Below are 16,386 nucleotides of genomic sequence, written 5' to 3' on the forward strand. Positions count from 1 at the left end.
ATAAATTCATGATCACAGCAGCTAACTTGATTCTGTCAAAACTGGTGTATAGTCTGTAAGACATTGCCCCATGGAAAGAAGAGAAATGGTTTTTCAAGATGGTAAGTGGTTTTGAATAAGTAAAAGTTCATCGAAGCCAAAACACGCGAATTTATTGGTTTCAGCTCTGATACCCTGATTTGGGTTGGAAAAACTCTGATTGAAACCAGATCAAAGATTTTGGCTGGGATATCCCTGCAAGTCTCCTCACACATGCACACCCCTGCTGATGCACACACATGCCAACGCGCACACAGACCCACACAGAGCTGCCAGATTCGAAACGGGCATTTCAACACCATTCTGCTTTTGTGTAGCTAGGAGTTTTGGTCCAAAACCTTACAAGATGATGCAGACAGCCTCATCATCCTCCACGCAGCCCTAGTGACAAGTGCCATATAACAGCATGAAAAGGGGCACGGGCAACCCATCCCCTTCCTCTGCTGGCTTTTCAAATGCTAAGGGCAGAAAGCCACGGAGATCCTGGCTGCCTGTGCCAGGTGGCCCCAATATTTTGTTCCGGGCTTTCAACCTTTTCCTCTTTATAATGCAAACTCATCTTAATGCAGTTCATTATGAGAGGAGCAAGGGATATGGAACCAGCATCCCCTTGTGCTGAGGGTCCTGAGGCTGAATATTGCTGCCATTCGGCCAAGCAATAGGGTCTCATCAGGGAGTTTGTTTTTGGAGTAGAGGTGGGTGACATTGACTGTTGAGTATAATCTTAAAATACCAGTAATGAGCACATGAACAAAAACCTGTATCACGCTCTAGGACCAGTCTGTATGCAGACAGTTGTCGATACTTATCCAAAGGCACCTTTGTGGACAGAAGACCTACTTATCACATCTCTAAGCCTTGTGCAACCCTTATGGTCTTGATACCACTGCACAAAGTAGGAGGCAGCTGAGAATACATCCTTCCCCTCCTGCCACCAGCACCACTGGGAATCTGGCTGTCTCAAAGACGAGTGGTGAAGGTTTTAAACACATGTTCGCTGGAGGCTGAGCAGAAACTGGTCAACATTTACTGCTTCCCCTTCCAATGTCCTGAACTGCTGCTTTGCAGTCTCTGGCTCCTCTTCTTGGCATTAGGCAGACAGGACAAGCAGCAGTGTTGGAGACCTGAGCCAGCCGTGCTCTTCTGTGCTCTTTGTCCCAGTATCTAAAGGCCAACCAAATATGCATAGACATTTAAAGGTTTTGCAGGAAAATACAGTCCTGAGCACTGTTAGACTTCAATTTCACCTACGCTCACCTACAAATTCACCTACATACTCTCCATGGATAAATTATTGCAGTTTTGAATCAAGCTGGATCCAATCAGACATCAGGGGCTAAATTTAAAATTATTTCAAGAGCACTTTACAAAGAGGATGTCCATATCTCCACGAACAGATGAATTATGGGTCTGCACTGGCCCACAAAAACATGCAGAGTGTCTCTATAATATTCATAGATGGGATAGCTTCTTTTTTCAATAATGCATGTAGCTTAAGAACATCTTTTCATATGCATCTCTTAAAAAGCATAAGGACCGAAAAATGTAATCTGGTTGTTGTCCACTGAGACGTCATTAAGGGAGCTGTGGGAAATGGCTGCCAATGAGAAGGATAGTTGCCTGTCTGTGCTTTAAATATTCTAATAGGCTGTGAAATGCAGTGGAAAGGTCTCAAACACGGCTACATCTCTACTAAGAATCCAAATGGCAAAAAGCAACTCATTTCGCAGAAGACACCAAACAACCCTGAAAACAATTTTCTGTCATGTTAGGTCATGACTAGGTTCAAACTTACAGTGTAGGGGTGACAACTCGGTCTGTCGTTATTTCCACCTGCAGCCATCCAAGCTGTTGCAGCTTTGAAAATGTAAAAGCATGATCAGGAATTATATGACAGTACGAAATTTCAAGGCACCTACACCAAGTCAGAATAATAAGACTATGCATCCCATAAATTTAATAAACGATGAGTTTATTATCAGATCCCCCCATGCCTCCCATGAGCAACTCCCTCCGGTGTGTAGGAATAGAGTACAGTGAGAGAAAAAAAAACCCAAAGAAATGCTAAAAGGTAACAAATAATAAGGTTTGCTTACTGTTGGTCTTTCTAACTCCAACAAGAGAAGCAATTAAAGTGCATCAATCAGGTCTTTTTTCCGTGATGGGGATGTTCTCCAGTGTTTTTTAACAGCTTGCAAATTCCTATGACTATAATCAGCCTGATCCCACTGTGCTCCCTGTCAGATACCACAATGGCTGTAATCTGGCACCTGCTTGGTACAAAGCTTGGAAGTGAGGCTGGGTGCCCACAGAATAAAAATTAAGCGTGTTCGCTGCAGAGGGGGAGGATCAGAGGGAATTTAGGAACATTGGTGACAGCCTTTTTTATTTCTCTCTCAGCAAGAGAGTCCTGACTACGACAGGTCAAAAAATGCTGCTATTGTTCTGCCTTAAACCTCCCTCTTCCAGATGCAGAATTTCACTTCCAGAAGCAGCCAGCTTGGGGATGTGTTCCCGATAAAATCAGCTACCTCCATCTGTCTGTCTCTTCTGGACTATCCAGCTTGCCCCATTGGCAGGCTGTTCAGAGAGCAACAAACATTTTCTTGCCTGGACCAGTTTGCAAATCCTCCTCCTCATGCCTGACTTACATACATAAGTCGCCTAGAAAAGCACTGGGTTCAGATAACCTAAGCTTTCTCCGTCCTTCCAAATTCCCTGGGTTTCCTCAGTGGATCCCATCAACCTGGAACTGTCTCAAGCGGATTTTTCTGTCGACAAATTGCCCCAGATCCTGATAATTCTCCTCTGTAAACTGCTGTAGTGTCTCTGATTGATAGAAATATCTCTGCAACTCTGCAGGAATCTTTCAGCAGTTTAGTAAAGCACAGGGATCTATATTACAACTTCATTCGTATGAGAAAGCATTTTCTCATGGTCTCTGTTGTCCCCGAAGTTCTCCACTGGCACTGGAAACTGTTAAATAGCAATCTACATTGCTGTCTAGCTAAACATAAACAGAGCTATGAATTGGATTCTCTCCTAACACAGTGCACGGGCTTTGATTAATGAAAACTGAGATGAAAAGGGAGTAAAGTGATTTACAACACTAAACAATCTGCACATTTCTTCAAGTGCTGTTATTGTCACTTTGCGAGACACAGAGGCACTGAACAGCTTGGCCGCTCTGGTCTGGCTGGGAAGGGCCTAACATGCACTGGGCTCTCTTGTAAAAACACAATAATAATAATGATAAGGACCGACAGCTTCACAGCCAGAAATGCAATGAGAAGTCAGGAATGACTGGCTCCCAATGGTGGGCATAGCTCACCTTCCCTTTTAACAGAGCCTGGAGTTGTCCTGGTCCAAAAAAAAAAGTGGAACACCCCAAATGGATTGCATCAATTTAAAAAAAGGGAAGAAAAATGGGTTTTATCTGTAGGTCGCATCACACACTTGCCCTTGCTGTGGGATGCTCAGTGAGCGAACTGCCTCTGCCCCATGTTCCATCCTCCTGAACTAGAGACAGCAGCTCAGTCAGGAGATTAGGTTCCCTGTGAGCAGGGAAACCAGCGCTGGCAGGTCCAAAAGTAGAGGGACTCTAAATCAGGGGGACAGGCAGGTGTGTAACAGCACAGCCACCACATCTTCATCTTGGAAACACCTTTCGGTTATGGTGGGATTCCTCTCACGTGCACTTAGCGGCCAAAAACTGAGGTGTATAGTCCATGGTAGCAGGCTAGGCTCCTTTTGTAGCCAATAGAGAGAAGGGTTCATGTTCTTCCCAGATCCCATCCTACACCATCCCAAGGGATCTATGGATGGGTATAAGTACAGCTGTGCAGGTTACAGGGGCAAGTCCATTCTACCTGCATTTCTCAACACCAGGACATGAAATTGCCATCGGTCACAGTGAGAGCAGAAACAGAGACAGCATCTGCTAAAAGCTACCTGGGCATGAACAGCAACGTACAGACATTTCAGTGCTGCGGATTTCAATATTGTGACTGACAATGGAAAAAATTCTTACAATTAAAAAGGATATTATTATGACAAAGCTTTATAAGATACAGAGAGGTATAGCGAACAGTGAACTAAAATTGAGTTGAGAGTCAATCCGCAGGAAAACCTGGAAACTACTGAAATCCTGTCTGTGGTCATGATTCAAAGCAGTTCATCCATTTCTTTCTGGGAAAGCATTTCTGTGACGCTAATAAATGTCCTATTTTCTGATGGTATCCTTTCTTTTACTCCCAAAATGACAGACAGCTGAAGAAAATGACAGTGGAACAGTATCAAAGGTTGTTCAGATTGAATCTAACGCTATCTAGCAGGCAGTGGAATAAATACGAAAGGCAGCAGCAGCATTTAAGCCAGGCTGAACAAAGCAGAGAAGTATGTGCCCCTGTGTTTGTTTGGGGGGGTTGTTATTTTTTTTCGCGGGGGGGGGCCTTTCCAGTTCTGTCTCCCCCAGCGCGACCCGCAGCCTGCAGCTGCGATTCCTCACTGCAGGGAAGGACAGTGGCTCCGAGGAGAGCCAGTAAATCCCATATGGATCATGCCTGGATCTCCAGCACCCCACAGAGGCGTGCGGATCCAGGAAGGGAGACGCTTGGGGCCAGCTCTGCTGCGGCTCAGTAGATGATTCCTTCTGGTTCCAGCAGCAAGTACTTCTTCATGGACGGGGGGATGGAGAGCAAAGGGACTCCTCGGTGGCACCTTTCTGACAGTATCGCCCGAATAGCACATCTGCATAAATGCATGAGCGACCGCGGTGAATTGCTGCACACGGTGAACAACGAGTCATAGAAAACCTGGTGCCGCTGTAAAAAAAAAAACAACCACAAGTGTGTTTTAGGGCAATAAGGCTGTTTCCCTTCCCTCCTTTTCCCCTGCCCACAATGCAGAACAAGGTAAAAAGCAGCGACAGCCATCCTGGGAGGCACATCAAGCACCAGGGGCTTGGTTTAGCCAAACACCTGCATGAAATTCTTACGCTTGCCTCAAATATTTAGTGTTAAGAAGATTAAAGATCACGAGGAAATCTTTCGGCTTGGTATGTCTTATATCCATCGGTTTGAGGTGGGGGGTTCCTCCATGGTGTTAATGCTGATCCAGCCCAGGGTCAGTGCACGTGGGCGAGTTCATCCCCTAAACCTCAGCGTGGGGCAGAACGATGCCAGCGTCACCCGCCAGCTCCCCGCGGCAAACTACCTTTGGTCTTACCCGTCGCCCTGGTGGCCTTCGGGAATAAATACATTTGCATCCCCACGAGAAAAAAAAAAAGTGCAGATGCTTACAAATGATTTCGAAATAAAAGAAGCAAATGTGTGCGCCTACGTGTGACTTGACCTTATTTTATAGTCTTGCTACTTGACAGATCTGGTTGCACATATTTTCAGGTGCACTTTATGTATGGAAAAGTATGGATTTCTGTCAACAAAAATTTTTGTTCGATTTCATGTCAAATTCAGCAAATAGCTTTGGCAACAAAAATGAAAATCTCAAGAAAAAAAATAGAGCAACAACTGTGGATTTTTCCAAATTAGAATTGGAAGAAATTTATTATTATAATAATAAATCAGAAAGCAAGATTATTATATTTCCCCAGAAGATTAATTATTATTATTAGAAATATTATTTCTAACAGAAAATAATAATAATAAAAAATTACTATTATTATTATTATTATTATTATTATTATTATTAATGTGAAAAACTACCTTTAACTTTTAATTTTTTGTTCACCCAAAATGATTTCTTTTAATTTTTACTGAACAAATCTGACCCCAAAAAAGTCTCACAGTTCCTCAGGCTGTATAACTCTGCGTTATAATAAGGATGGAGTTACCTAAATATCACCGATAATGTATAGCACATATTGATGCACTTAATTTCAGCACTGATTTGAAGATTTTGAAAAAGCCCGGGATTAAGAAAAAACTAGGTTTAAACTGGAATATTGGGACTATGAGGATTTCTGAATTAAAGGGATAATCATGTCAAAGCATGTAGTTTGCCCCACAGTTTTGCCTTTTGACAACAACTTCTTCACTTCGATCTCTTATTTTTAATTTAAATTGTCCCTTGTATTTGCAGCTAACCAGTCCTGCTCACAGAAACCCAACCTGTGCGGCAGAACCTAAAGATACATAGTCATACCCGTGTAACATGGTACTTTTAAAACATTTGCTGACTTTAATAAAATATAAATACACATATTGACAGATCCGAAGAAGCATCAATGACAGCCAGAATCTTTGCACTTGCTGAGTGCAGGGACAGCTGAGCTGCAGCAGCCCTGACAGGGAGTGCTCCAAAGGATAATGTTGCAATGAATATTTCTCAAAAATACGTCTTTTGTCAGTGAGGGATATGCTTTTGTCAAGGGTGTGATATTAAACGGGGAAGTCCCAAATCTTGAGATGTTCTCCTTTTTCAAAGGCGTTCTCACTTTTCTGTGGCCGGGTATGGAGGATGCACATAATGAGCTGGGATTTTACTCAGCTACAACTCATTAAGAGCTTACCTCAAAGACGTCGTCAGGTATGGCCGCTTTCCACTTGGATGTTGATTTGATGTGTTCGTAGGTGTTGATGACAATCTCCACAGCTCTGGGGTGGGAATGACAGGCTTGTAGCACCTGCAGGCAGGATGCACAGAGGTCATGAGTACCACCGAGCTGCTGGGGCTAGCCTGGGTGCTTGGCACGGTGCAGCGGCATTCTGAGACGGACACAGCCAAAGAATTACAAGAGGATAAGGTTGGAGCTGTAAAAGACACAAGCTATGTCTACGGTGCTCAGTGCATCCTGCAGCAAGAAACCCCAGGCTAGCCCCCAGTGGAGGTGTGCACACCCCAGTTTAACTCCGTACAGAAATACTGCCTTAGACCTCCAGATGGGGGCAGGTGATGAGGGTAGCTTATCACCTGAATCTGGAGATAACTTGTTCATAACTAGGTTGAGTGACTCGACACCAGGCAAAGCCATGCACAAACTCCTCGCTCTAGGTCATGCAGCGCAGGAATGGAAAAAATCCCATCATATCAGTCAAAAATGCATTGCTAATTTAAAGAAAGACTGGGAGACAACACAGCTCAGAAGTAAGACTTTCAAGCCAGGCAAGGCCCCTGAAAAAACTGCTCTGACCAGTAACTTTGGCTCAGTAGAAAAAAAAACCCCAAATCTACTGTCACTCGCATGTGTGGAATAACAGTTGACGTTCACACCATATGATGCACAGTTCTGTCCCACACAGTAGCCAGGCTTGCAAAACAAAACTGCAGCACATGCCTCTGGGATAAATATCATCCTACGTATTTTGCCGACGGCAAATGATGGTTTGGAAGGGACACCCGCTCCATGCAACAGTAGAGAGGGGGAGGCAGGAAGAGGAGACCTCAGACCTGGCTCTCAAACATGCTGTAGGAACCTAAGTGTTGTTCTGTTACAGACAGGGCCAGCTCATCCTGGGCTCAAGAGGGCATAACCAAAAGTTTGGCATTTTATTCAAAGTCTTCTGGTTGCTTGGCTAGTTAAAACTTTACATATACAGTGGAGGAGCTGCAAAATGTTGCTCAGGGCACTGGATGAGAGAGAATGAGTCCTGATTACAGAGAGCTTATTAGTTGCCTGATATAAGAAGTCTGTCGGCTACTTCTGTCAGTGCCTTGGGCTTTGCAGACGTTTAGAAATACTTTGGGAGGGATCCTGCAATTATTTTTCTTTTTTTTTTTTTCCTCTTTTTTTTCATCAACTGTGAGCCCAGGCCCAGCATTTCCCCTTAATTTATCACATTTCCTGGGGATGAGCCTAAGTTTTACTGAGATCCATTTCGTTTTGAATAGATTTGAATAGATTTTTAAAGGCCAGAAGCGACAAACTGAATCAACTGCTCTGATCTCCAGTCTTTGATACAGGCCATGAAATACTCATTTTGTATAACCCAGGTAAGCCTGTGTGGAGCCAGGTTTGAAAAAGAGATGTAGGTTTTCTGAAGTAAGAAAGCGAATCAGCTCTGAAAAATTAGGCTTGAACCAGCATTTAGAGTTCGGGGTTTCAGGTTGGTTAAGAACAAAAACGGGATCTGGGTCTGGCTTCTGGCGTTAGCAACCGTAACTTCACTTCAGTTAAATGATACCACTCTTACAACAGGTTGTCTCACAAGGTTTGGGGCACTCTGGGCCTACAGTTTACAAGACCCTAGCAAATCCAGATACCACCAAACCCTGAAGTTTGGATCTCTCATCCCATCCCTGTTCAAGGCATCACCTCTCTCCATATCCCTACTGTACAAAGCCATCATTAACCTTGTGGAACTGCAGAGGATATATCCTAGCTGCTCCATGATTCAGCAGCAGCTGGTAGCAGATGTCAGGCTGGGCAGCTGGCCGCACAGATGTCACTTTTATGATATACTGTAAGGGTGCACAGCCATTGACATCCATGATGTTTGCTTCTGCTCCTGCCTCCAGCAGCATATGTAGCAGGACATGGTCGCAGTTCCAGGCAGCTTTGTGGAGCGGTGATTTGAAATCCTCATCACGAGTGTTCACGTCAGCTTTATAGTCTAAGAGCATCCGACAGATGAGATGGTGATCCTGGCTGTAGATCTGATCCTTATAGTGAAGGGCCCAATAGGCTGCACAGGCCAGGGGAGTCTCCATGTAGGCGTTGAGAGCATCAATGTGCGCTCCTTGCTCCACATAAAAGGCCACGAGCTCCGGGATACCCAAACGCGCAGCAGCGTGCAGAGGAGTCTCCTCATCTTGGTTGTTTGTTTTTATGTTCACATTTGCTCCTGCCAAAGAAAGGCGATGGGAGAAAATGAAGACATTTGGGAGAAATGAGAATGACCTGGTTCAGCCATCTCCCTGCTTGAGCCCTGCTACTCAAGGAAAAGGAGAGAGTGGGCAACTGGCTTGAAATATGCACGTGGAAATGCAAATAGCTAGGGACATGGATTCTGCATTTCTTAAGCCTCCAGGAAACCTTTTGAAACTTCACATTCTTGGATCCAGGTTCAGATGCAACCGCTTGACCCTAAGCTGACAGAAGGCCTTATCTGAACACTCGATTTTGGAGCAGCATGCAGGTCCAAATCTCTGGGTAAAAGGCTTTTGCCTATAAATTAAGAACTGAAGGAAAAAGGAGAGCTTTACTCCTGCTCTGGAGAACGGCACTGCCCAAACCTATACCCTGGGAACGCTCCCTGCAGCACCCCATTAACTGCGAGCCTGGGAGAAAGGACATTTTACGACAGACCCATAGATGATATTAAAAAGAAAACGACAACAAACCATAGCCAAAGTCCCCAGCTGAGGGTCTGCATCCTGTTTTCGAGCTGTTAAGGGGACGGGTACGACTGCTGCTGTTGTGCCGAGCGGCGGCGGCAGCTGAAGCAACAGCACCATCTACTGAGGAGCGAAGCGGGGACCCGGCTCCCCCCCAGCCCTTCCCCATCGCTTGCAGGCTGCAGCCCGACCTGCCGGCTGCCTTCCCGCTTTTCCAGCTCGAAGGAAATGCAAATGCCTGCAGGAATAACGCTGAAGGCTGCTCGTGAGAAAAGAGGGAAGGTTGGCAAGACCCAGAGCAAAGCAGAACCCTGAAAGGGCAGCAGGATGGAGGGGCAAGGGGGCTGCTTCCAGAGATGGAAGGGTGCTGATGTCGACGACCACAGGGTGGACAAGGGCCCCTTGAACCTGGGGACTTGCCCAACTGTCAATGAATTACTCATGCAAGACCCGGTGGTCACCCCTCTTCTCTCTAGACTCTTCCCTTACGTGGCCAAACTTACGCTAAGACTGAGGTGTAAGGACTGGGAGGCAGGAAGAGGAGTCAAAAATTACCTCTGGGCTGGAAAACCTGAGTGCTAATGCCATTAAGCTGTGCTGATTGTTAATCATGTTAGATGTCCACGACAGCATCAGCAATCTAAGTTTGGAGGTGGTAAAGGGACATGGGATCAGTTTTGCTTGGCTGGCAGGTTGCCCAAACCAGAAGTGGTTAAACTGCGTTTACCTGAATTGACCCAGTGTGACACCTTGGAGTGGAGATGGCAGGGTGGGAGACACGTCTTGGAAACTTTGGTGCAGGGACATTAACCAAATCCCTGGTTTCGGCTGCTGGGTGGTGCTGCTATGTGTATGTACACACCTGCCACATTCTGCTCCAGACCTTTCCCATTTTGTTTGGAGTCTCGAGGTCTAGCTCATATGGAGAATGGAGTTTACCGAGTGCTTTGGGACGAAGAGTGACTTGTAAAGTATTATTATTCTGTTGCTGGTGGGTGAGTGGAGAAAGCCTACAGAATACATCCTTTCATTTGCATTCATCCTGTGCAACATTTTATAAGACTACGTTTGACTTTTAAGCTTTTCCATGGTAGCGAATTCAGCTCCTGCTGTCAGGACTGTTTGCTTTGGGCAGGATACAACTGGCAGCATTTCTTTCATTTATTTTCCTTTCAACTCAACAAAATAATATATATTTTCCAGCAGAAGAAAAGCGATGTGGTTATTCATTTGGGACTGCAGATTGCCTTGCCCACAAAGCATACTTGGGCTCTGCATCTCAAGGAAAGCCTTCAATAACAACACACGTAGCAAAAAAAACCAACCCCAAAGCATTTGTATTTGCCACGGCACAGTGTGCTAAATAGGAGAATCTGTCTGTTTGCAACTTAAGACTTGCACTGCCTGACTTTGCTGTACCTTTTATGCCTGTCTTTTCCTGCGTCCTGAGTCAACATCCATGTGTTAAGGAAATAATGTGTGACACCAATATATTCATCCAGGAATTACATCTATTCATAGCTTCATTTCTTACAGATGACCAGCAGCATAATGTATGTTACTTTGTGGAAAAAAAAAAAATATAGGAGCATTTTCCCCGCAATCCCTACATAGATGCCTGAGTTTGGCTGCTGAAAAATGAAGAGATGGTATGAAAAACTGCACCCAGTTTTTCAAGGCCAGGTCTTAAAATACAAGTGGTTGGAAGAATTTTATGAGACCAAGAAAATTTGAACAAGAAAGAAGAGGAGGGGGGCAAACTTTTACGGGAAAACGTGTCAATAGTAAACTTAGATGAAGAAGACATAAAAGAAATAGAGAAGTAGAAACCCCCTGATTCAGAGGAGTTCTTCTGCGGAGGGAGTGACTGGGCAGCGGCTGGAGGCACTGAAATGGGAAACAATCCTGGATTAAGGGACGGTGGCCAGGGAGAGGGAAGGACAGACAGGGTGAAGAACCAGAAGGGGAAAAACTTCATCTGATCAAAGAGATGGGGAAAAGATGTCTGAGATGAAGACATGGGTCAGCTTGGGTGGAAAGGAGAAATACACGTGTACTTTGACAAATTGCCTCCTAAGAGAAGCCAGAGACCATGCCCACTGTCTCTAGGGATGCCACGAGAGACTCGCCAGAGCTCTACCTTACCTCTCCAAACCAGTTGCTGGGCACAAGGCATGGAGGTTCGTGTTGTGCAGAAGTGCAAGGGCGCCTGCCCACTCATGGAAAAGCAGTTCAGCTTAGCTCCGTGGTTGCAAAGGATCTTGAGACACTCAACATTTGCCGTTTCACAAGCTATGTGGATTGCAGCTTTTCCGTTGGGACGGCAGTTGATTGTAGCTTTGTGATTGAGCAGGACCAAAAGACTCTCCAGATGTCCATACATGACAGCTAGATGAAGTCCAGTTGCCCAGGATATTTTTAATTTGTAGCTAGGCAGCCAGTACCCTATACAAAGTGAAAACACGTTACCATCCTTAGCAAAGACTTTTCTTTGGACTAGCCACCTACTGAGAATAATTCAGGGGAAGGAAGGGTTAGAGTTTTGCTTTAATTTACTGTAATTTCACCAGCTACAGCTTAGTTAGTGCACATGAAGTTCTCTGAAGTGTAACTTCACTTTCATTAAGCGCTTTTTCTATGTGTGCTGAATAGCCTGCCTTTTGGAGAGGTAATTCCCACGTAGATGCACTTGGAAGGCAGCTTTTGGTTTTCTCATGACCTGTGTAGACTAAATAAAAAAAAATAAAGTATGCTCAAAGCATTTGAAATGCCACCAGCTAAAAAATATGGGGGAAGTGGGATGTTCAGCCTGCCAATAGCTGAACAAAGGTGGCACTGGAATAAGAAGGCAGCATTTACTTAGGCCACTGACTCAACAGATAGCTCATCCTGCTGTTTCTGCGTGGGAGATGGCAGGATCTTGGATTGGATTCAGACCTGGATTGGATTCATTGGCTGGATTCAGACCTCCAGAGACGCATTGCACATAGATGACCCCTGGCAATGTGGCTGCAGCTGTGTGACAGACCTCCTGCCAACTACTGCCCCTGAGGAGCATGGAGGGAGGAGTTTGGATGCTGACATAAATTCGGTTGAAGAGACAAATAGAAGCAGTGACACTTTGGCATGAAATATGTCTCCAAAATGTTTGGATTTTTCTCTGAAAATTTCACAATGATCTGGGTTTTTTTTTTACTTACAAACAGGTGTAAGACCAAATAACAGTTAAATATTTGTTCCCAAAATAGGGCTACTTGCTTAATGACTGCACAGAGACAGTCTTAGAAGTGATTACTATAATCTTTTGTTTAAAAAAAGTAAAACACAATAATAATGTGCAGAAGGGTAAAAGAAGTCTAAAACCTCTTCTCTCTCTCTCTCTCTTTTTTTTTTTTTTAGATACAGCAGTTGCATCTTAGCTAGAATGTGCCTACAAAATTAATTTTCTGGGTTTGATTTATCTGTTTCTCCTTGGATGAATGCCTGGTTGAATAGTGTTGCCATGTAAAAGACACAGAAAAAATACTAAAGATGTATGAGGTCAAATTAATTCAGACCTTCATCTTTGAATCTCTAGTTATAATAGTTTTTCAACCTTAATGTCATATAGATACAGTTTTTACAGTACTCATGTGTGTTGTATTAAACAGAAAGGAGAGGAAGGAAAGAGGGATAGAAACAAAGTGCTGATGGCAGGGAGAAACTTGGATTAAAGTTCTTCTTCCCTCCTAATTAAATTGCAAGTACATTCTGAGATAGGTGCCAGTAATGCAGTTCTTGTGTAGCAAAATGCTAGATCTCCACTGAAAGGTTACAGATATAAAATGGACAGTCATGACAGCAGCTGCACCTCCTGCTCAAGCATGGCCACCATGACTTGTTCCTCACCAATATATGCATTTATTACTACCAGCATGTGAGATGTCGGGGGTGAGAAACTGTCTACTGACCACAGCATCCACCCTAGGGCTCGATTTTGGGGACCACCAAACCCAGTCCCCAAGGAACCCATGCTGTGAATGGCAACAGCAGGCAGCCCTGAGGCACCTGAGTACCTAAGCGGCGACAGGCTCCTCTGCAGCCACTCAGCCCTCCCTGAACACCCTGACTATCCAGGTTACGCTGGCAACTCTGGTAAGACAACCTTTTCATCATATGCCCCCAAACCAGGCACAAAGTAGGTGGGCTATATCCCAGAGTCCATGCATATGGCAAAGTAAGCTTCTTAAATCAGCTCCCCATCTGAATAGACATGCGGCATTCCCCCTTCTTACCGGTGAGCTGTGGAGCAGCATTGGCTTATCCAACATGGAGCTGCACCTCATGTTTATGGCCACATGTGAGCCATAAATGATACATAACAGCAGAAAACTCATCCCCAAAGCCAAGCTATCACTTTATACAGCCACAGTTTCCCTGCCTGAGACCACCATTTATTTCCTTTGCCTGTGCTGCTGCAGGTGAGCTGGGCTCAGACATCCTGAGGGAGCATCTCCCATGTCCTCTGCCCAAACCCACAGACATCTCTGAGCCCAGAGGAACAGGGACCGGGCACTGAGCAGGAAGCAGATGTGGGCTCCATGGCAGGCCTCATTCAGCTTGCCTGTTTCTTTGGGTAGAAACATGGAAAAGCCTTGGTGCATGTGAGGTCAGTGTCCTTGGGAGCTCTCAGGCTCTTTGGAAGAGAGGAAGCAAAGCCACTCTGTCACCTATGGCATTTCCTTTCCACTTCACCACTCCAGGCTATGGCAAAGCTCAGGCTGCCTGAACAGCAGGATGGTGGGGCTTAATTTTTCTCCCCTCTCCCTCCTCAAGGAAATTCCCATCTAATATCACAGATTATTCAGAATAAAAGTGAAATTTGCACTAGAGTTGATAGAATGCCTCCTGCCTTTCAGACAAAGTGAATACACTGCTGTGATTTAGGCCATAGGATGCATTTACCTCTCCTATTTTTTGGAGAAAGGAGAGACTTCTCCAAAAGAGACGCGTTAATGCTTGCAGTCAAATGATTTACAATGAAAAATCTATGCATTAATCCTGTAATCTCAAACCACAACCAGAATGCATCTCAGCTGGCTGAGGACAGAAAAAAAAAAAAAAAAAAAAGGTATTTTAAGATACATTCATCACTGGGTGGGTTAGTTCAGACACTGTCCCCAGGGGAAGGATGTCATGACCGCATCATCCTCACCCTAATGAAATCAAAAGAAAAGGAGCCAATCATTAAATCAGAGGAAAAGACAGAAAAGGAGAAGAGGTGGGATGTTGTCCCTTCCATATGACACAGAAAAAAAGGGTATTTGCTGTGCTGCTGGGACTGGAGGTGTTTATCTCCGCTTATGATTAGCTTCTGGCAAAGTCTGGTCACTACTGTTTTGTAGATATACACAAAGAGTCTGTTAGCAAGTAAGTAATGAAGTGTGTTGATTTTAACAGAGAGCAAACTTGTTCTATTGCTTTAAGTTGTAAGTTTGTGGGAACTCAGTCAGTGTCTGGCTGAGAACTGGTTCACGTTTTCTACACTCCAAAATAGATGTCTTTTCTGGTTGTGTTTTTCCAGGTGATTTTTCTGTTTTGATAAACTAGCAGATCCTCACTTTTTGTCAGTTTGAAAAATAAATCTCCTCCCGTACAGCAACATCCAAGGTCTGCAGTATTTCTTTAGCTCTTCTGAGCTAGGGGGGGTTCACTGTACTACTACTGTAAATTGAAAATGGAACAGATTTAATATTTTATGTTTCTAAATGGTCTGTACATGTGACTGGCTATAGTCATGTATATACCACACTTAGCCTGCACGTGTCTGCTCTGGGTTTTGCACCCAAGTTCTCTGCGAGGAAATGGCAAAGGACTCCTCTCCCTGGACTCCCTTGAAGCTGCAGCAGCTGCCTCAGGAGCACGAAGGCTCAGGCTGGTCTCTGGGCTGCCCTCCACCAAGCCCAACGGGTACAGCTGATAAGCTCCCCTCCTGGGGTGACCGTGGCCATACGAACCTCCTGAGAGGTTACTGCCTATGAATCAGCTTATGCTGTAGCTTCAGAAGAGACAAAGGGTCACAGTTTCTTGAAAATCACTCAAACCCATCTACTTCCTGGCTGGTGAATGCTGCCACATTTACCTTGTTTGTAGGATGCCAGAACCAGGTTTTCATCTTCCACTTCAAACACCGTGTCCACATCTATTTTCTTTTGGCTCAAGAGCTCCTCCAGTGTTTCAAAGTCATTGGACTTCAGGGCTTCGAGAAAAGCCTTTTTCACCAACTTTGCAGCTCCAACGCGAGTCATTCTCCCCTCTGTATTTTCTCCCTCTTTGTATGTCTCCTCCAGATCCATTTCCCAACGTATTTGTGCTGTGAAGAGGGGTACACTGAGGTCCCTATAGCACAGTTGCATGCTGAAGTTCCTGAAGACCAGAAGGTAATTTTATCACTCAGTCATGCTGATCTGCTTGTTCTATTTATATGAGGAGCATTTTAGGCATCGAAATGCCACTCTTAGATATCACCACACTCTTTTTATGAAAGCAAGGACAGAGACACCAGCAATAACACCAAAATAAGAGTTATCACCATGGGCTTTATACACATTAAGCTTCATTAACCACATGGTTACCCTCTGCTCCTGCCATACGCTTGCATTAAAAGACACCAGTCCCCGGTGTTGCTTCTCAGCCGGAGAAACACTCACATTTCCTTTCATCGTTACCGTTGCTGATTTATTGACTGCAATGGGATGTGATGCCCTGCCTGCAGATGCCTTTTAACTATTCCATTGCAGAAAAAAACAATACAAAAATCCCCAAGGTACTCCTGTGTGAGGCAGCTCACTCTTCCCTAGGACAGCATTTGGAATGTTGGTCCCCCTTTCATTCCTCCAGCCACCAGGCAGGCCTCCACAAGAGACCACCTCACGCAGGGCTCACAGGCCCTGATCTGTAAAGCTCCAAGGGATCAATACGTTGATGTAGCCCAGTCTCCTGTATGATACCCTGAGCAGCAGGGTTTCCCCTAGTTTGCTCAGGGCCCACACTCAGTGCTCCTAGGAAGGAGAA

At 44.8% G+C, this 16,386-nt stretch overlaps 1 protein-coding gene across 1 annotated transcript; it reads right to left on the minus strand.

Annotated features, from left to right (window-relative positions):
- Positions 1–1,989: 1,989 nt before the first annotated feature.
- Positions 1,990–15,738, minus strand: ASB4 (ankyrin repeat and SOCS box containing 4). Its single transcript, XM_054193500.1, has 5 exons — positions 15,455–15,738; positions 11,479–11,778; positions 8,350–8,840; positions 6,569–6,682; positions 1,990–4,862 (listed from the first exon to the last, which is right to left on the minus strand). The coding sequence occupies exons 1-5, from the start codon at positions 15,726–15,728 to the stop codon at positions 4,674–4,676; spliced, it is 1,368 nt and encodes a 455-aa protein (XP_054049475.1). The 5' UTR covers positions 15,729–15,738; the 3' UTR covers positions 1,990–4,673.
- Positions 15,739–16,386: the final 648 nt, after the last annotated feature.

Source organism: Rissa tridactyla, chromosome 2 (assembly GCF_028500815.1).
Source record: "Rissa tridactyla isolate bRisTri1 chromosome 2, bRisTri1.patW.cur.20221130, whole genome shotgun sequence".
Classification (NCBI taxonomy): Eukaryota; Metazoa; Chordata; class Aves; order Charadriiformes; family Laridae; genus Rissa; species Rissa tridactyla.